Below are 21,835 nucleotides of genomic sequence, written 5' to 3' on the forward strand. Positions count from 1 at the left end.
TGGGATGGCAGGGTTAGGTGAAAGGTTGGACTCGATGATCTCAAAGGTCTTTTCCAGCCAAAGTGATTCTATGATTCTATGATTCTGTGATTATCAAATGGAACTTGTGCTTTAAATCCATGTCACGGGCAAACCCATACACTCTAACTCGTATACGTAATTTGCCTCACGTGCTCACTGATTAGGGATATGCCAGGTTACTCTTTGTCAACCCAAACAATTAAACCTAATGTCTTGGGATGTTTTCACCTTTCTGTCTTTAATGCTGGTGTTTGCCTTGGAATGAAACATTCACACACATCTTCACTGTACATCATAGCTATTCCAAATATGTTGTGCATTGAGAAAGTGCAGAATTTGGCTTCTGGCTACCATAGTGTGAGGTGTAGTGGCCTGGATCCTCATGTTGTGTTCACTTACTGTCAGCGGTGGGGCCAAGGTTCCTGTACTTTGCTCTGCTTGAGAAATCGAGACTGGATGCTTCAGTAGTGCCATTCCTTTGATCTAGCACATGCACCCAGGCAGAAAGGCAGAGTTCTCATAAATGAAGAGCTGATAAGAGCATTAAGCTGTAAGGCAAAGGCTATTAAATGAAATCTGCTTTTTGCATTTGTAGTAATGTGATATGCAGGGGAGACTCAGTAAAGTAAATGAGCTGAAGCGAAACAAGAGATGAATAACTTGCTGAGGGCCTGTCAATTGTCATAAATATTCAGTCCTCTTCTCAAGCATTAAAGCATGTGATACTTCAGATAGGCCCTGCTCGCTGCCTCCCAGACTCCACTAAACAGTCAAACTGAAGCACATATGTGAATGCACCTCTGGGACATGTGTGTGAGACATACACTTGTGTGTATTTCATTTACTTATGGTCTATTCTCCTCTCCGGTCCATCAGCCATCAGGACAGTTTAGACTACACTGTGTGGTATTTACAAAATCCTTTCTTTGTGTTGGGATGACTCATGCCTTTAATTTGAATTCTGTAAGTGCGTGCAAATATAGACAGATGAGATAAAACTAATCCCAGGCTTTGAGAAATAATTGCTGTCAGGGTACTGGAGCATCTCTCACACAGGGTGAGGCTGAGAAGGTTGGGAGTGTTTAGCCTGGACAGGAGAAGGCTCGGCTCAAGGGGGTCTTAAATATCTTATAGGAGGGTATGAAGAAGGTGGAGCCAGGCACTTCTCAGTGGTGTCCAGTGACAGGCCAAGTGCTGGGTCCTGCACTTTGGTCACAACAACCCCATGCAATGCTACAGGCGTGGGGAAGAGTGGCTGGAGAGCTGCCCAGCAGAAAGGGGCCTGGAGGTGTTGGTCGACAGCTGGCAGAATATGAGCCAGCAGTGTGCCCAAGTGGCCAAGAAGGCCGGTGGCATCCTGGCTTGTATCAGGAATAGTGTGGCCAGCAGGCGTGGGGAAGTGATCGTACCCCTGTACTCGGCACTGGTGAGTCCGTGCCTTGAATACTGTGTTAAGTTTTGGGCCCCTCACTACAAGAAAGATATGGAGGGGCTGGAGCATGTCCAGAGAAGGGCAATGAAGCTGGTGAGGGGTCTGGAGCACAAGTCTTATGAGGAGCGGCTGAGGGAGCTGGGGTTGGTTAGCCTGGAGAAGAAGAGGCTGAGGGGAGACCTTATCGCTCCCTACAACTTCCTGACAGGAGGGTGTAGCAAGGTGGGTGTTGGTCTCTTCTCCCTGGTAACGGGCAATGGGACGAGGGGAAATGGTCTGAAGTTGCGCCAGGGCAGGTTTAGGTTCAACATTAGGAAAAATTTCTTCACAGAAAGGGTTGTCAAGCACTGGAATGGGCTGCCCAGGGAAGTGGTGGCGTCCCCATCCCTGAAGGTATTTATAAAACCAGTAGACGAGGTGCTCAGGGACATGGTTCAGTGGAGGGATGGCAGTGCTAGGTTAACGGTTGGACTTGATGATCTTAAAGGTCTTTTCCAACCTAAACGATTCTATGATTCTATGAGGCAGTGGCACAAACTGAAACGCATGAAATTCCATCTGACCATCAGCAAACACCTTTTTAATGTGAGGGTGGTAGAACACTGGAAAAAGTTTCCCAGGGAAGTTGTGAAGTCTTTAGCCTTGGAACTACTCAAAACCCAGCTGGGCACAGCTCTGAGCAACCTGCTTCAGCTGACTCTGCTTTGAGTAGGGGGGTGGACTAGACAGTCTCCAGAGGTCCATGCCAACCTTAGCTGTTCTGTGAAAACAGGCTGATCTCCCCAGTCAGCCTAGCTGTTATGCTCCATTTTTCTTGACCACTGGGGAAATCATGTGTTATTCCCCCATGGGGTCAGACCTTAGCAAACTGCACACATGCTGAAAACATGTACTCTTCTACAACTTCCAAGACTGTTTGGATATCCCAGTGGACTGCCCAAAAATTAGGACAAAATGAGAGACCTCTTTTTCATCTGAGCATGCATTTCAACTGTAACTTAAGTTGTTTGGAGGTTGAACTGGCATTCAAGTTATGTAGCTCATAATAGTTAAAAAGCTCAAAATAGCACACAGGAAGAATGTTAAGAAAATGCTTCAACCAACTTCTTAGTTTTTTCATTTTTGTACTTGCTAGAGATCGTTTTCTCCATAGTGAGGCAAATATAATTGGTACTGTGGCAAATACCCTGTCTGGGGCTTAGCAGTTCCTTGGGAAAATCTGACAACTCTGAAAAAAGTACTGTTAAGTCTCAATAAAAAAAACCACACAAATGATTAAGAATTATTGTAGTCATTTCATTGATGGACAGTTGGTAAGAGGAAGAACATTAGTAAGTTCTAATTAACAATAACGATAAAACCAGTGGTGGTTTTTGTTGTATAAAGGACTACAGAGAAGCATGAAGAATATTAATTAGTGCTATTCAATAGAAGTGTGTTTACATATCTGAGTCTAATCAGCACTGTCTTCCTAAATTGTCCTCTTCAATATTCAGGCAGTGTTTGTTTATTCTTTCAGAGGTTAAAAAAAAAAAAACAAACCCTTTTATTTCACACAGATGGAATTAAAATTCTGATGCACCAAGTAATTTTCAGTGGTTTAGGTTTCTCTTTTTGGTTTTAAAGAAACATGTAGTGCTGATTTTATTGCAGAAATAATGGCTCATATTGGATTTAAAGAGTTTAGAGTTAAGTTTTAAGAGTTAAGCTGACAGGCAGAAAAGTTTGCAATATCTCAACTCAGGTCCCAGTTTGAACAGTTAGACTGTTTGAACTATATAGAATACAGCTAATCAGGTGCAGACATATGTAACGTCACTGGCAAATATCTGTCCTCTCACCCTCACTCACCTGATTTGATGGGTATATTAGAAATGTTTAGATTTACAAGGTAACAGATCTGTTCTATAGCCTAATGGGATGAACACCATCCTGGGGTTTTTTTCTCCACTAACTACACAAGGAACCTGTAACATCAAGCTCCCCTGTAGATGCCTGTGTTGTAGAAGTCTACCTTTGGCCACAGCCATGTTTCCTCAAATTGTGTGAAAGTGTGTATATACACATGGTACTTCACTCAATGCAACTTTGGTCTAATACTGGGCTTCACATAATAAATGTCAGCATTTTGCTCTTCAGTACGGGCTTAGAGTTAAGCAATATTTAAATTCCAAAGAGCGATGAGCAGCCTTTGCCCTGGAACCTCATTTGTGTTCTATCAATCAGCTCTGTTTCAAATTCTCTGCTGACTTTCTCTAGCCCACTAAGTTCTGCCACATGCCTCATTCTGCTTCTTATTACTCCCTCTGCTAGATGCCTCTTCTAGAACAGCCAGCTTCCCAGAAAATCCTCTTCTAATAGCTCTTGGTTCTCTGAGTTCAGGCAACGTATAATAGTTCTCCCAAAATGCCCTTCAAAAACCTCTCTCAAATGTAGGTCTTGCAAGTTCTGGAGAGTTGTGTTTCCTGCCTTGGCATATCTTGTAATTAATTATTCTTCATATCTTTCCATCTCCGTAATAAAAAACCCAAAAAAACCCCCAGTTTCATTAATTTAAAGCTGCCCTGGGGATTCTTCTTGGATGATAACTTGGCTGGAGGAAGTACCTTATTCCAAATCTTACTTTCATCACCAAATTTTGGAAGATTAGTTGCAAAATTATCGATTAACACTAATTTGCAGTCACTGCACCAGGGAATAACAGACATGTTTTGTATTTATAAAATATTCAAGGCGCTCTCATTCACTTGGAACTTAAAGATGCTGAAATTGAATCAAGAAAAAGCAAACGATTGTGTGATACTGAATTGTGTTCCTAGTTACCTGCTGCATATCTCAGCGTTTCTGTGCAGTCGGTTCAGTAAGAGCATTTTGCAATGGGCAAACACCTCCTTCTGTTTTAGCAAGCAACACATTTTGAAGAAAGGCTTTGGGGGCATTATGTGATTCAAAAGAATTCCAGCTGAACTATAGTTTTCTTTATCTCAGTTTATGTGCCTTGAATTTGTGAGGTCATGTCTTACGGATTGCAACCTCACTGAGGCAACAAATATTCATAGAATCATAGAAACATAGAATGTTTTGGGTTGGAAGGGACCCCTAGAGGTCATCTAGTCCACCCCCCTGCAGGAGCAGGGACACCGCTAACCAGATCAGATTGCTCACAGCCCCGTCCAACCTGGCCTTGAATGTTTCCAGGGACGGGGCCTCCACCACCTCTCTGAGCAACCTGTTCCAGTGTTTCACCACCCTCATTGTAAAGAATTTCTTCCTTAGACCTAGTCTAAACCTACCCTGTTTTAGTTTAAAACCATTACCCCTTGCCTTGTCACAGCTGGCCCTACTAAAAAGATTTTCCCCATCTTTCCTATAGGCCCCCTTTAGGTATTGAAAGGCCCGTAATCAGATGTCCCCACAGCCTTCTCTTCTCCAGGCTGAACAAGCCCAACTCCCTCAGCCTGTCCTCATAGGAGAGGTGCTCCAGCCCTCGGATCATTTTTGTGGCCCTCCTCTGGACCCGCTCCAACAGGTCCATGTCCTCCTTGTGCTGAGGGCCCCAGAGCTGGACGCAGGGCGCCAGGTGAGGTCTCACCAGAGCAGAGCAAAGGGGCAGAATCACCTCCCTTGCCCCGCTGGCCACCCTGCTGGGGATGCAGCCCAGAGTACGGTTGGCCTTCTGGGCTGCCAGGGCACATTGCCGGCTCATGTCCAGCTTTTTATCCACCAGCACCCCCAAGTACCTAACTTGCTGAGGGTGCACTCGATCTCGCTGTCTAAGTCATTGTTGAAAACATTAAACAGCACCGGTCCCAGTATGGACCCCTGAGGGACGCCACTCATCACCGGTGTCCATCCGGACATCGAGCCATTGACCACTACCCTCTGGACGCGACCATCCAGCCAGTTCCTTATCCACCGAACAGTCCACCCATCAAATCCATAGCTCTCCAATTTAGAGAGAAGGATGTTGTGGGGGACCATGTCAAAGGCTTTGTAAAAGTGTAAATCTGCATCTGTCTCCATGGTCTCCTTGGCTCAGGAATTACCCTTGTTTTCATGTCTCCAGTGGCACTAAACTTAATTTTGTCACAAGGTGAACATAGGGAAGGCATAATTTTTGCTGTGGAGACTTGTCATGTGGTACCCACAAGAGGGAAGAAAACTCTCAGACCCTACTTCCTAAGGGATCTGGAGCTCCAGTAACCTAAACCTTAAAGCATTATGATAGCAAAGTTGTTTCTGCTTGGTGGAACCAGGATCTAGATCATGTGGCTGTATTTGTAATATTAAATTAGCTAGGCCTGGAATTATTCCTGGGGCTGGAGTCCAAATAGCGTGGAGTAGTTCACATCCATATCATTAAACCCTCTTGGCCTCCAAATCAGGGTAGCTGTAGTTTTTAGACTATTGGGAATGTCCTCTGGCTCCTGCTAGCTCCAGATTTGTTCCCCAGGAATGGTTTCAGAGTTGGCTGTTGTTTGGCCTGGGCCAAAACTGCACTGGGGAAAATGTAATGGCATAAACAATTGACTCCAGACCTGGGCCCAGTTTCTGATTCATTTAGTGACATAAATATAACTGATTTATTACTCTCAGTTAAGAGAACGAACGTCAGTACGGGTTGCTGTGAAATCACAGGCTTAGCCTGTTGTATAACACAGCAGGGGGAAAAACACTTGTAATTAGTAGAAGTGAAAGTCAAGCCAGCACTCAGTCACACATGACACACCCAGGCTCTCTGCTAGTTTGAAGCCCTTCAGTTTACCTGTGGTTTCACTTAACCTGAGTTGGTTTTTTTTGCTTCTTACAGGTGCTGGTTTGGAAAAGAGCCAGGGAAATATATCGACTACATATATCAAGGGCCAGTGATTCTTGTTCTTCTGGTAAGCACGTATGTGGGTGGAAGGACACTGCCATCTCCCATTGAGAGATAATTTCATAGGCATCTGTGATGTTCCAGAGCTACTTTTATGTAAAATAAGACACAAACAAGGTCAAACGTCTTCAGCTGTTCTCTGAAGTTGCCACAGTAGTTAGCTGACTGCAAGTCAGAATTGCAGTGATCTGGTTTTGGCTGTTTCCTTGACCTTGGGCCATTCTTTCCTCCTCCCTCTGTAACGTTGTTTGCCTTCCTTTGTACAATGTTTTGAGACGTGGGAAGGAAAAATGTTCAAAAACAGGAGGTATGTTACAATATCTGCTCATCCACTTGAGGCTCTTGAGAACTAGGGCAATTCCATCGTGCACATTGATTAGAAAAATGTGGTAATCATGGTAAGGAATTTCATCTCCTTTTACAGTCATCTACATCTTCTACATCCCCATCATTGCTGTGTATTTGCTAGCTTTCCTGTTGTTAAGTTTCCTTTTCAGGGCCACCTACAGTTAACAGGCTGTTTGTCTGTTTACCCAACACTGTCTCCTGTGCCAAGGAACAGTAGGCAGAGGAAGGAGGGAAGCTTATTCATAAAGCATTTTGAACCTTCAACTAAAGTGCAGTAATGCTTTCCCAGAAAATACTGGGGATGGATGGAAAAGATCGAGGCTATTAGAAAGGACAGTGCTGAAAATCCCAGTTCTACCCTTCCACTCCCTTGTAGTAAAAGCCACCTAGGAGTAAGGCAGATGTCCTAACAGAGAATTGACAGGGCTCAGTGGGGGAACCAAGGGCTCTCTTAGGGAACCAAGACTCGGTATCGTTGTCCCTTATGCCACTCCAACACCCATAGAGAAGGTGCAAATGCTCTGGAATAGGCAGCCACTGCCAGCTTTTTCAAGGCTAAGAAGCCTTGTGCTCTCACCTTGTCAGTGCTGTGCCTTTCATGTGATTCAGCGTGAAGAAAGCTTCTCTGTTGCCCAGGAAGCCAGCTACTAATCTGAATGTTTCCTAACCTGAAATCAGGAGAGTTAATTCCTGTGTTAATTGTTAAGATGCAGCAAACAGATTATATCGTGCGTAGCTGAAAAGAGAAAAAAAAACATAGTAGGAGTCTGTTTTCATGTAAGAATTACTTTATGTTCTAAGGAGAGAAATACAGTTGGTGTGATACACACAATATAATTGTGTGTCACCAAGGGAGCCATCCAAAAAACACAAACAGCGTCACCACAAATTGACTCACTGGTACAAAGACTAACTCACAAACAAACCCTATTTAGACAACACAAGGTAGCAGGTTTGGAATACTCAGAGCATTTTATTTTCACATCATTGCCCTAGAAGGCTGTAAATCTATAAATCTACCATAACCCCTTTAGTCCACAAGATCTGTAAAATCCTTGGATAGCACCTCTGGCAGATACCATAGGTAGCTTAGAGTCATGAAAATAGCTTTGTTCTCCCCAGAATGGGACTTTCTGTTTAAAGACCCCAAAGAGGTACAGAAAATGGAGGTACTATTGGAGGCTGCCTTTTTATATATAGGTCATTGTAACTGTCTCTAATTTAGAGCAGCCTTGAGACCCCTCTAAACTGAGCCAATAACTATATTGCCCTGAACTGACATCATGTATTGAACCTTTCGACATCAGCCTGTGCTTGAGCTCTAATTAAACCATTAATGAGTTAATAGTAATTGCACTGTGGGGTGGAAAGCAGCTGATACAATTTAGAGGAGTAAGTTAAGGGCAAGCCCTCCTCTCCCTCTCCTTATGGTTGCTCCCATCAGAAAGCACTGCTGGGTGAGGAAAAGAGCTCTCTGGAAATATAGTCTAAAAGGCAAATCTGAAAACTTCTGTTACAATACGTTCCTGATTGCTGAAATGTGCCCCCTCTCTTTTTTTTTAAACTGTCACTCGAGTCTCATGTTTATAATTAAAATACACAACTCCACAGTGTGTTAAAGCAACTTGACAGGCTCATTTTTTGATCCTTCTACAAATAAAATCAATAATGACTCAAGCATCACTTATTATTATTGGCATTACTGACCCTTTCAGGGGTGCTGTGAGAAATGTTGGATTAACAGCGCTGAAGTTTGACGTCTACCATGTACTCAGGGCAACACAGTCAAACATCACCCCCTCCCAGTACGTCAGTGTGCCTCTGCCTTCACATACATGGGGACAAATGCTTTCCTCTTCCGTCCGGTGAACAGTGGTCACCAGAAATGGAAGACACAAAGATTTCCAAAATAGTACAACTCTGTGACCTCTTTAAGTCACAGCTGATGAGTTGGATTTGAACTAATGAAGAATTAAAATGTCCAGCTGAAGTTCATGTTTTATGAAAGAAAATACAGGACAATTTTGTGAGAGAACTATCCTGGGGTACTGCTGGAAAGGTAAAGAGACATCAATGTTACTAGAAGAAATGAATGTTATTTCCAAAAGAGGGCTTACCCTTAAAAACTAAAAGTCTAAAAGCACCATCGAATTTCAGTCCCCATCCACATGTGAGCATTCTGATTGTGGCTGGTTCCACCTACTTTGGTTAGTTAAGAGCCAATTGCTCAGCTCAGCTGAGTTTTGGTTACCTGTTAGACAAAATCTAGCACATCGTTCATGTGTTCAAGAGGCATCATTATACCAGCTAGGGGCAATACGATTTAAGTGCTCTTATTAAATATCTTAGTTCCAGAGGGCTAAAACCTGCTTCTAAAGATGCCGAGTCTCTTTAAAAGATAGGACGATTTTGTCTGTCAAAAATTATTTCCACTGGCTTTGGTTTTTCATTTCCTTGCCTTTATGCATTGAACTGCTGCCACACAAGACAACGTAACACCAAGAAATGGGTCATGTGGAAATTTTGAGTTTCGCTGGGAAAAGCAGAGTAGCCAAAAACAAAGCCCTTCAATTGTGGTAGCAGTCTTCAAGTCCATCCTTAAACCATATTCTTCTCTGTTACATATCTCAGGGTACAAAAACTTTGAACGCTGCAGTAGAGACATTTGTTTCATTGCTTTCCTACTTGTCATTAGAAAAAACCTGAACATTGACTTGGGCTGAAAACAAGGGAACTATTTCAGAGACAATTTCAGAGGCAAAGGAAATTGGATCTGAATGCTGATCCTGAACATTGGGCAAGAAACCTGTGTTTTTATTGACAAAAAATGTGAGGGAGAAAAAGTAGGGAATCATCCTTCTTTGTTTCATTCCTGAAAGGATTTTGGCTTGAACACATCACAGGAGAGATCTAACATTGGATGCTTTGAAATTCAATTTCTGATAGCACTAGAAAAATACATTCTTAGGTATTTTCTCTTCAAATTAGTGGCTGGTTTTTGTTTTGGTTTTGTTTTTTTTTTAATTCTGGTGTCTTTCCTCAGAGAGCCATAACCAAGGGTTACTCATACATCCCTCTCTGAAGGTAAAAAAGGGGCAAAGGGTTGGAAATACATGCCAAGGAACTGAATTTCAGCCTGATTTTATTAAGAAGAATACATTTCTTATGTGCAATCTTAAATGTAATCCCTGTCAAAGAACGAGTGGACCATGAAAACACAACAAGATTAGAGCACAAACCTTAGCAAACAGGCACCGGAGGCAGTTAACTGAGCTGCTTTTTTTCTCAGTAACCACTGTTGTGAACTGACCCCAGATATGAACCGCGCTGCAATGTTTCTCAGAGCTAAAACTGTATTAGAACTTCAGTTTTTCAGAGAGATCAAATATTTAGTTTTTTGCAAACCTTACATTCAGCCTTAATAGATTTTTTCCCTTGTGCTTGAGAACTGAACGGTTTTCCAACCTCTGCTTTTTGGGTCTCATTGAAAGTAATTCACCGCAATCAATTAACTGCTGGCATAAGTGGGTATATGTGCTGATAGAAGGACCTGGAGTCCACTTCTGTCTGTGCCTTCATCAGCTATTTACTTCTGAACAAGTTAGATTGCTGCTCTAGGTCTCAGTTTCCCCAGCTATAAAGCAACCTTAATGATACTTATCTTCCTTTGTAAAATGCTTTGAGATCCCTGGATGACAAGTGCTGTCGAAGAGTTAAGTGTCCTTAGGAAGATGGGCTCATCCTTATTGCCATGTGGAATTTTGCTCTGGAGATAGCTGACGTGAGCTGAAGTGGTCTTTATGATGTGCTAATCAGTAATGATGTAGCATTTTTGTGGTGGCAAGATCAAAGCTTGCCCCAGTACTCGAGATGTGACCACACAAATGGATTTTTATAGCAGCATCCTGTTCTCTGTTTTGTTTTCTTTTTCTTTCTCATCATTCCCAAAAATTTTTTGTCTCCTTTCTTGAGTGCCACTGGGAACTGAGATGAAGTCTTCAGGGAGCTAGTTAGCGTAATTCCAGCATTTCTTTTGTGAATTAAAATACCCAGAGCTCATAACTCTTCACGTAAAGTTAAGATTGCTTTACCTCCCCATTGTGTTACCTTTATAGCATGTGATTTCATGTGCCATATTATTGCCTGGTCACTTAGGATTGTGAGACCCTATACAGTTCTTTGCAATCAGCTTTTATTTTTGCTACCCTGAGTAGCTTCGTGTCACTAAAAAGCTGTCAGCCTTCTTCATTCCCTTTTATAGATCACTAAGGTCTATGTAAAACAGCACAGATCTACCATAGCCTCTCTCCACTGAGAAAACAGACTCTCTCTCTCTGTATATATATTTATTCCTACCCTTTCTTTCTTCTGTCTCTATACAAAATGATCTTCCCTCCAAACATTTAACAGCCAAATTTCTATAGAAGCCTTTGGAGAAATATATATATATATATTCCTACCCTTTCTTTCTTCTATCTCTATACATAATGCTCTTCCCTCCAAACCTATAACAGCCAAATTTCTATAGAAGCCTTTGGAGAAACAAATTTGAATTCCTTTCAGAAACCTGAGTAGACTGTCAGCTGGATCCCCCTTGTCCCCGTGCTGACTCTTTTAGAGGACTTCACAAACAACATAATTCTTCCCCTTCACACCTTATTTCTACAAATGCTTTTCTTTGCAGCGCTTGCAAAGAATTTGTCCAGCTCCAGCTCAGCTTCAGGCTATGGGATATAGCAATATCCTACATAGAGCAATCACTGGGTGATGTTCTGGAAGACTGCATCATGGAGAAAGTTTCAGTAAATATCTGAGTTTGTTTAGTTTTTCAAAACCAAAACTGTGGAAGAATACAGTGTTTTTTATAAGTATATCACAGAGGAGAGTGGAGGTACTCAAGTTTAATAGTGTTACTGACAATAAAGACATTATCATAAATGACGACTAATATATTTAAACTGAATTAGCAAGACTTCTAGTATTCATAGAAGTAGGCTTCATTAGCTGTCTTCCAACAGAAGTAAAGGAATAGTAACAATTTATTTAATATTGCCCACTTGTGCAAAGGATGTGTCAATGCAACTGTTTACAAGAGCTATAGGACTTGACTCAATAATTCTTCCCGTCCTGTGCCCTAGTTTATCAGCGTAACGAGACTTTACACTGTTCATGCATTATACGTTTTTTTCCTTGAAATGTGCTGCTCTATGCTTTCGCATGATTATTCTAACACCACGTAGGTCCTTACACTTCTGAAGAGCACAGCTGTCTTTCTGCCATCCTGTTACGTATATCTTTTTTAAAAGTATCGCAGGTAGGGGAAATAGGTTTATTAAGCAACTTAACCAATATTTATGGAATCCATTCCTTTCTGATACTGCCCAATAAGATAAAATTTATAATGTATCTTAATCCTGGCCTTTACTTCCTTTCGCTTGACTGTAATGCTGCACTCACAGTGTTGCAGTCCACATTGCTAAAGTTCCTTTCTTTAACCATAATGGTTTGCTCACTTGCCATTCTATATGTAGAAGCACTGCACCTATGTATGTATCCATATGCATTTCATTTTTGCTTTCCCTGAAAAGCATCCCCTAGTTCCATGCAAACATCTTCCTTGCTGATATAATTGCATCTCTGAATATTGTCTTAATTTCTATTGACTCTCTTCACACTTCTGCTTCCATTTCTGCATTGTTCTGTTCAGAGACTGAGGTTTTTTTAATTATTATCGATATAACTTTTTCATTTTCCCTTCTCCTTCCTATCTGACTGGCTTATGTTTTTTCTCAACCACTGGATTGCTGATTAATTTAATTTTCTTATTGATTTTTCTTTTAATTTCCTTCTCTCTACAGATTCTCAGTTCTTCCACTGCTTAGCAGGGTTGTAGTACATGGCCTGCAAACGTGTGACATCCCTGAGTTTTTCTTACAAGACATTTATCATAATTTTCACTGGTTTGCAATCGTGGTGTTATAGCTACACATAGGATAAAGATAATATTCTGATTTGACTACAGTCCATCCAGAATTTATTTCCAATTCTGCCATCATTGCTATTACTGTCTTCCTGTTGTTTACATTTTGTAGCTGTGGAGTCCATAGTGTTAAACAAGGTGTCCAATACCACATACAACACTCCTACAATGTCGCTTTCTTTCTATAATTTCTAATTCTGTTTGCGAGTTGCCCAGAACACTTACTCAGAACACTTTCCAAATAGGAAATCACATTTCATCAGCAAGTTGCTGGATGGTTCTTCATTAGAGGAAGACTCTCTCTTGAGCCTTCTCTTGAGGTTCTTGCTATCAACACATGGCAACTTGAACCTGCCCAGCCTGGGGAACTGCCAGGTGGACTACTCACAGCAGTTATGCCCCATGTTTTAGGTTGTTGTGTCATTTTGGTCATCTTAAATGTGCTGGTGTGATGAGTTGGTGGTTGAGGGGCTCTCATTCCCTCCAGGCAAGAACTCTCTGTCTGCCATTGTTATTTTTGCAAGGATAGGTGTTTACTGGTATTGCAACATTCAGTGTGTTCCTGGCTTGTCAGGTGAAATAGTCAGAGAGAAGCCCTGTTGAGTGGCGTGTGACTAGAGACCCCGTGGTAGTTGACTTGACCTGCAGTGTGTTTCTTTAACAAAGGTTTTTGAACAGAAGATGTTTCAGGAGAGACAGAAGGACCAGCACAGTAGTCAGAGAATCACAGGTGAGGTTGTAAGATTGGAAAAGAGGCTCTGGACATGCTCATGCACGAGGCAGGACTCTAGTGAGGGAATGGTGTGATCCCAGCAAGAACTGGAGTTGTGTTTGGACTTGGATTTAGGTGACAGTGTTTGAAAAGGTAAGGGTCTGGGTGCTGATGGGCTACACAGACATTAGGTAAGGAAGGTGTCTGTTCAGTTACCACTCTCTCCATTCCCCCCCAAAACACGACTCCATCCCGTACAATCTTCAGGATGAGTACAGTCCTACTCTGTTTGCCTGAAGGGTTGGTCTTTCACTGCTGCCTTAGGGAGGCTCTTCCACAGTCTCCCTGATCATGACCATCCACCACATTATGCCTCCCTCTTCTTAATAGCATCTCGTTATTCCTAATCAGATAGCAGCATTTTCCAGCACTTTGCTCTATGCTAGAAGGAGTCATTGTGCTGCTGGTGACCTGAAAGAGTAACTTTTGTGATAAAAGGCCCTGTCTGAGACTCATGTCAGGACAGTATGATAGAACAATTAAAACGAGGCATTAATAACCTGGCAGACTATTCGTTTGAGGTCAGGATGACAGTATATAATGCTCCAGCTTAAATGACTGCTCTGATGCCAATTTGGGTTACTTAATCCTGGGGTGGATTTTAGCACATTGCATAAAAACGCAAAGTCTGAATAGGATAATATTTACATTTCCTAGGAGTGAAGAGGAGCAAACATTCTAGGAAGCACAGAAGTACCAGCTTTCTGTGAAGCATAAAATAGGAAGCCCAGCAGAAATGAGCAAAACAAATGCTAGTTGCCCATTTGACTTTCACAAGAAGAGCTTAATGACTTCCCCTTTAACCTCCTGAGCTTAAAGAAAACTACAAAGAAACCTTCACAGTCAGAATTCTTTTGTGCATCTTGGAATATTTGGGCTATTTCGTCTCACTAAGGGAGATAAATTTATTCTCAAATGGAGTTTTGTTTTTATGACGGAAAATTTTTATGACCTAAATTTTTCACTGCAAAGTTTCTTTTGGTTCAAAAGAGCTTGTGGGTTTGTATGTTCAGATTATAGTTGATCAGTGCCAAAACAGGTGGTCAAAATGGTTTTTGGATCACTGGCTTATAACTCCATTTGGGGGCTCTGAATTTTCATCCTGATTTAGAAATGGAAACGCTAAACCTCCAAAGCCCTGGCAAGATATGAAAACTATTTCTTTCCCATCTGTAGTTGGAGAGGGCCTTATTCCAGCAATAGGGATATTCTTAGGACATCATGAATAAAAGTAAGAGAACAAGAAACAAGCTGGTTTATTCTCTCTTCAAGACCGTACCTTTGGATTTATTTTATCAGTAAATGTCAAGGGGAAAATCCTTAGTTCTATTTTCCATTATGAAGCAAAAAACATGTATAAACAGAAATGAAGAAAAGTAGTGGTGAGATTAAAGATAAATAAAAGGATGCCCTGCCTGTCATCATTACTTCTCTCAAATATCCATTCATCAGTTTCCATTTATGGAACCGATGTGTGGGTTTTGTTAGAGCTGTCCAGTTCTGAGAGAAATTAATCTGTTGACACAGAGCTCCAATAATAACAAGAAAGTCCTTGACAAATAATTGTGTGCTTTGCTAGATACAATACAGACGCTCTTTCCTAGGAAAACTCACTTTGCAGTAGTAAGATCTTTCTTCCTTTGAAATGCTACTCTCTCTATATAAGGAATAAACACCAGAGGCTTCATCTTCTTTGCTTGTAGATCAGAATCAATCTGGTACTCACCAGAACTGTATGGATTCTCTCCAGCTGAGAAAAATAGCTCCATTTTCCTTTCAAGGACTTCAGCTTTTGCAAGCTATGAGCAGCAACCTGTTCCCTATTTGGTTCTCAGATTGTGTCTTCTGTCCTGAACAAACTCAAGCTATTATCCCTATGAGCTGTGGTATCAGGCCCAGTGTGGACAAATGGACAATAAAAATCCATCTGATGATGCAGTGAAAATTTATCTTCAGATTAGACCTCGTTTAGTGCTACTAAATGGTCCTACTGAGCCAAAAGTCTTTCTGAAATGCAGGAGTGTTCTTTTAAAAGAAGTCATTAAAATTGAATACACTGAAATGTGTTTCTAGTAGACAAAACCAGAAACAAGTATTTCAATGTTACTACATTTGCATCTTGTTCCTTGGAATTCTTTGCTTGCTAAGCTCTCTCTTTGAGAGGTTACCCTATTCAAGTCTTAAAGATCTCCCAGAGAAACCTTAACAGAGACAAAAGGGAACCCTTGATATTGGTACCTCAAAACATTTTTTAAGCTTTCATATAATATAATGTCACAGATTCTCACTAGATACAGCCACATCCATTCAGTTGAAGCTCAGGTGGGATACCCCTGGACAATCTGAAGATCACTGGGTGATTTGTGTGGGCAACTGTTTCAAGTCACTCTTTATCCCAAAAACACTCATTTAAAATAATTCAAATGAACCACTGTTGAAAAGTGCCTGTTTCTCTCCACTGAATATAAATAGAGCTTGGGATAACCAGCTGCCTAGAAGTAATCTAAAATGAAATTATGCCCATCCAGCTCAGCTCCTTATGCTTTTATTCTTCTTGTCCTCACTGTATGATGGAATTGCTTTATAGGCAAGGCCAAGTCACTCCATTTTTCTCTCTTAGGTAGCTAATCTAGAATGGGGAATAATTAGTTATTCTTTTTCCTGAAAAAGCCTATGGGATGAAGCCAGTAACAGGAGCTTTGAGCGTAACAAGCCAAAGGCTGCACTCGTGTCCTGTCTTGGTGCAACAACAGCTGTGGAAAGCAGTAGCCCTGTGAGAAAGTGGAAAACCAAGCCTTGAAAGAACTGCATACATTCTTCATAGATTCTAAAGCCAGGAGGAGATGTCAATGATTTTTCTAACCTTACTCTACATGTAAAACAGGCCATAGGATTCTCCAGACTTGATGACCCTCTTGGCATCCCCGCCATAATCTCTTGGGCTGATATATAACTCATTTTTCCAGTACCTTCCAGCCAGCCCAGGATGCTCTACTTCCCCCTGTGCCACTTACCAGCCCTTCTAAAAACACAAGACTCTGGTTTGCCGGGAAAGACAGACCGAATTTTGATGCTACCTTTTTCCTCCCTCCTTCTCTTGGAACAGGTTTCTCTTTGCTTCTCAGGCAAATTTCTTTTCTTTTCAAATTTTCCTCCCTCCTCCTCATGAACTGCTAAGGAGTAGTACTCACTGACACGGGGTGTTGTAAAGATGAAACCAAGAGGAAACTGAGTTAATGGATTAGACCCATTCAAGGATGAAAAGCTCCCTGAGGCACAGAGCTGAGTCTAATACCTGTCTCAAAACGTCCTCAGAGTGCCTGTTGCTGCAAGCTAGGACTCTGTACTTGGGCGATGTCATTGAGTATTTGTCCTCCTTTCTTTACACATCAGGGTATGCTGGGTGATCAGACAACTGGGTGTCAGGTCTGACATTTGTCCTTAGGTGAATACCAGGATTTTGATGGGCATTTTAAATTAACTTATTAAATGTTAGCAAAGTGTAACTGTGTGACTACGTCAGGTCGGAAGTTTGGACCAGTTTAAACTTGGGACCTTCCCTAAGAATCCAGGGCCATTTATGAGGATCAGAACAGGAAATAAATCTCCCAGGTCTGAGTTTGTTTCTACAGTTAGGTAAGGTGGAATTTGGGATCAGTGTTTCTGGAGCCTTGGATGAGCAGTGGGACAGATTTTCTGTAAATGAAAGTAATTACTGTAGCACCAAAGTGCTGAGGGGGTTAAGGCAGCCAACCATTAGCCAAAGAAGTCTTCTTCTCTTCCTTCCAAAAATCAGTGTGACTTTGTATTCACAGATGTTCCATTGTGAAACATTAAGACTATCAAGATAGGATTTATTTAATCTAACTCAGTGGAGAGATCTTTTTGCCTAAAAATAAGTGCATAGTACCTTTTCAGATGCTCACACTTCTGCATTTTACTTTTGGAGAAGATCAAAATCCTTAATTTTTCTGTGGCAATTTGAATTTCCAGTTCCCTGCTGTCACATTAAAGTAGGACTCATGAAACCTGAAATGCTTTCTCCAGTCCAGCTCATCATGTTAATCCCATGTGATTAGTTTTCTGCAACTTGCCCTTGCCTAAGAGTCTATAATTCAATCTGGCACTTTCCGTTATGATTGCAAAAGTGGCAAGTTTTGGATTGGTGCCTTTTTTGCATCCTCGACAGAAGTAACCCAAAGCTGGCTCTGATCTGACAAAGAACCTCAAGATTTGGTAGCAGAATTTCAGAAGCAGAAGTTTTCTGTCTATGGGTGAAGGACACCCCAACCCCTCAGTAAACACCACCTGAACATTTCTCTTTATGGTGTTGAGGAGTGGTGCAATCGCCAAAGTGAGGAGTTTAAGATTCAAGTCAAACCAGTGATATGAAGCAGGTTTTGCCCCTGATAAATAAAGTGAGAACCAGTTGACTTCAAGCTCTTAAATATGACAAAGACAATTCTAGCAAGAACAAGTATACAAACTGCACTGTTTTATTTATTTCTTTTACTCACTAAGGCCCTGCTCTGCTAAGAAAATAATTTCAAAAAATGTCCCGATAACTCCTAGAGCAGCATTTTTGTATCTCACATAATAAGTGTTTAATGTACATAATTCCCAACGCTGCCAATTTCTATTCAGGTGCTCATTGCACCACTTGTTATAAACCATGTTACAGTAACCACAGGGAATGATATGATGGATGCCAAGATACTGTAATCATTGAAATATAGCCCATTGCACAGAAAAAAAAAAAAAAAGCATATTTCAAGAACACCTTTAAACTAGCAGCTCCGCTACAACATTCGTAAAGAGTTGGAAGTCAATCACAGAATTCTTGCATTCATAGATTGCAAAATGCCAGGAGCCCTGGGGCATTCGAAATGCCTGTGAGATAAATATCTTCTCACAAGCTTAGGCGGTGACCTCAGCAATCCTGAGATAACAATTCTGTACTTCTGACAGCGTACTTCACCGACGATTTTGAGACAGATCAGTGTGTTGTAAGCTACCCTACTTTATGTGTTGAAAGCAACCCAAAACTTGCTCCTAGGTGACAAATCCTTCTGCTGATCACACTCTACAAATCAGAATCTTCTTTTCAGGTTTTTTTTTTTTCTTTCCTGTTTACACTGAGAGGAAACTTATGTAAGAAACTCGTTAGCAGATGCTACAACAGTAATTAGAGCAACCCTCAATTCTCAGTGGTGAGATTGCAACAGGAATAATAATTACCAGGCACAGCAGATTAAAAAGGGAAGTGATAAATCCGTCACCTCACCTTTAAAGCCAGTGCAGAAGAACAGACATTTTTCAGGTATGATTCATCTTTTCTAAGCGTCTCTTGTGAAGTGCAATGTATAGACTCTACCGAATACAAATAGTGTGACTAGCTCACATTCAGATCTCCGCAATGCAGTCCTGTCCTTTGGGTCTGGGGAGCCCTACCTAACCATTACAGCCTGCTGTGGAATGGGAAGATGGTTCCAAACACCTGACATATCAACACAGCACAGTGCTGCCAAGTGTTCTACACAGGGAGCCTTGGATGAGCTGAGCCAGAGACAGATGCAAACAGACAAACAAATCCCACCCTTAGTTCCTGTGACACCCAGGAAAGGGGTAAAAGGGAGTAAAAATAAGTTCCTTATAATGATCCCTGGGATCATTAATTTTGTACTTCCACTTTCATTGCTGTTTTGAAACCATTAATAGCTGTTGGATATTTGCTGCATAATCCGGTATTTCTGGTAAACTTCTGAGTCTGTTGCAATCAATGGTAAAACCAAGAAGCTGTTTTCAATCAGATTGGAACTGCAAAATGTTTTAAGGTGTATCACATCCACCATTGTTTGACTCACTGATTTTATTTTTTTCCTCTTCCTTCTTTTCCAGATAAACTTTGTATTTCTATTTAACATAGTTAGGATTTTAATGACAAAACTGAGAGCTTCAACCACTTCAGAAACAATCCAGTACAGGTAAGTCAGCTGGCGCTTCTTGCTGTGCGTGGTGTTAACAAAGAACTGCCTTGCCTGCCCTGTCCTTGTCCCGTTGTCGTGGTTTAACCCAGCGGGCAGCTAAACGATACACAGGCCGTCCGTTCACTCCCCCATAGTGGGATGGGGGAGAGACCTTGGAAAAAGCTAAAACTCATGGATTGAGATAAAGAAAATTTAATAGGCCAGTAAAGGACGGGAAAATAATAATAATGATAAAAGAATACACAAAACAAGTGATGCACAATGCAATCGCTCACCACCCGCTGACTGATGCCCTGCCAGTTCCCGAGCAGTGGCCTCCCCCCCCCTCCCCAGCCAACTCCGCCCAGTTTTTGCTCAGCATGACATCATATGGTATGGAATATCCCTTTGGCCAGTTGGGGTCAGCTGTCCTGGTGGTGTCCCCTCCCAGCTTCTTGTGCACCCCCAGCCTCCTTGCTGGCAGGGCAGTATGAGAAGCTGAAAAGTCCTTGACTTAGCGTAAAGACTTCTCAGCAACAATTAAAACATCAGTGTGTTATCAACATTATTCTCATCCTAAATCTGAAACACAGCACTATACCAGCTACTAGGAAGAAAATTAACTCCATCCCAGCCAAAACCAGAACACCCATCTTTGTCTTTCCAGATGCCGCTGTTGATCTCAGAGGGTGTCTTTCTTGCCCCTTGAGCTCATCCAGTTAGGTACACAGTATTTATTTTTGGAGGCTAACCATAAAAGCATGCCTGCATTTTTTCTGTCCACTCCATTTCAATGCCCAAAGAGCGCAAACAGCCTAGGCTGACAGGCACAGAGACACGTGCACTGCTGCAGCCACCGGCCCCTTTACCTCCTGCAGGCTTGCACATGCCCCAACACACATCTGAAATTTCTCCCTGCTGATGAAATCTGAAGGATTCGATTCAAAGTGAGGATAGGAACTGTATCAATTTCTATATGTACATAAGCATATGTATTATATTATATATCATAAATCCTTTCACTGATGACTAGACAGCTCATTCAGCTAATCTACAGAATCAGTGAAAAAGAGTTCAATCCCTACTAGATTGCCACTCTGTCCCAGTCTCTAGCTTTGTAGATGCACAACAATACAATATCAAGACTTCCCAATAAATCATGTGCATATTAAGATCCTTCATACTAATATCCTAGCAGAGCCAGAAGTAAAAGAAGAATGGAGCCTGGGCCAAAATATTCATATCATAGCTGAAATCAATAGCAGTATCATTACTGACGATTACTGTGCACATACAGGTATTTACAGTAGGGTTTAATGTTCTTTTCAAAGTGTAAGGCATGGGAATGAAGGGTGATTTTGCCCCTGCCTTCAGCTGGTACCAGCATTAGTGTAACCGCTGAATGGGTTGTGTCATGAAACTGGTCTTTAGCTAATCATTACCTTCATATGGGATGGCTTTTCAGGTGGATCCGTTTCCTGAGCCGCGCACAAGCACTAGTAGGGCAGACAGGAGAAGATGGGAATGTTCAGCCCAGGGCAGCCGGAGGAAGGTGGCCTTGCCCCTCCTGGCAGCAGTGTGGACTTACATCAGCCTAAACAGTCCAAAAGCAAATTCTTAGAGATCAGGAGATGCTGACTGCCTTTCCTCTCTTACCATTTGCAGTATCTTGCAAGGTGTCTGGAGCATTTATGGACAGACAGGTCCTCACACTGGGAAACAGAACAGGTTTTGTGGAGTAAGATTGGTCACAATCCTTTAAATAATTTCTAGATAAAATCTCAGTATATCAAGCTGAGGCTTGAATCTTGATGTCCTCAAATCAGCCTGCTCTTGACTTTGGAGGCAGTTTTGCTTCAGTAATGGGGTTTTGTTGTTTTACCTGATTCCTTCCTTTTACTGCTGTCTGAGGTTTGGGGACAAATGTGAGGTTAATGCAGTGGTCTGATTTTCTTGTTCAGACTCTTCTCTGCATGTTTCCTAAGAAATTAAGGGGAAGAAAATACCCCTTTTTCATTCTCAAACCTCATGCCATAAAACTAAAACCAGCATGAAAAAATCCTGATTCAAATCTCAGTACATTTTTATCCCTTCCGCAATTTGTAGGGGGCATTAGAGAGATTAGATTCTGAGGCGATCTAAACTAACTGCCTTCATCCTTGAACAGACGATGGTGATCTTCTCGCTACAAGCTCTGTGAGGGAATCTTCTTTTTCACAGCCTAAATAGAAAGCCATATAATTCCAGGAAAGCCTGGGGCAAGCCTTGCTGCTCTAAAGCGGAGTACTCCAAACATTTGTTAAGCAAGTATTAAATGATGTGGCAGCTGCTTCGTTAAGATTGTCAATCTATCCTGACACTGGCAATGTTTTTGTGCTCCCCTGCCTTCCTACCTGCCTGTCTTTATCTGCCTCTTACGTCATTGTACACAAATTTACAC

The 21,835-nt window shown here is 41.7% G+C and overlaps 1 protein-coding gene across 1 annotated transcript in view; it reads left to right on the forward strand.

Annotated features, from left to right (window-relative positions):
• CRHR2 (corticotropin releasing hormone receptor 2) overlaps positions 1-21,835 on the forward strand; it is a 120,226-nt gene that overhangs the window by 79,294 nt on the left and 19,097 nt on the right. The window contains exons 8-9 of the mRNA XM_009644064.1: positions 6,264-6,336; positions 19,328-19,413. Coding sequence (XP_009642359.1) covers positions 6,264-6,336; positions 19,328-19,413 — 159 coding nt within the window. The remainder of the gene's footprint in view (positions 1-6,263; positions 6,337-19,327; positions 19,414-21,835) is intronic.

The sequence above is a fragment of the Egretta garzetta genome, unplaced genomic scaffold (assembly GCF_000687185.1).
Source record: "Egretta garzetta isolate BGI_Z169 unplaced genomic scaffold, ASM68718v1 scaffold117, whole genome shotgun sequence".
Classification (NCBI taxonomy): Eukaryota; Metazoa; Chordata; class Aves; order Pelecaniformes; family Ardeidae; genus Egretta; species Egretta garzetta.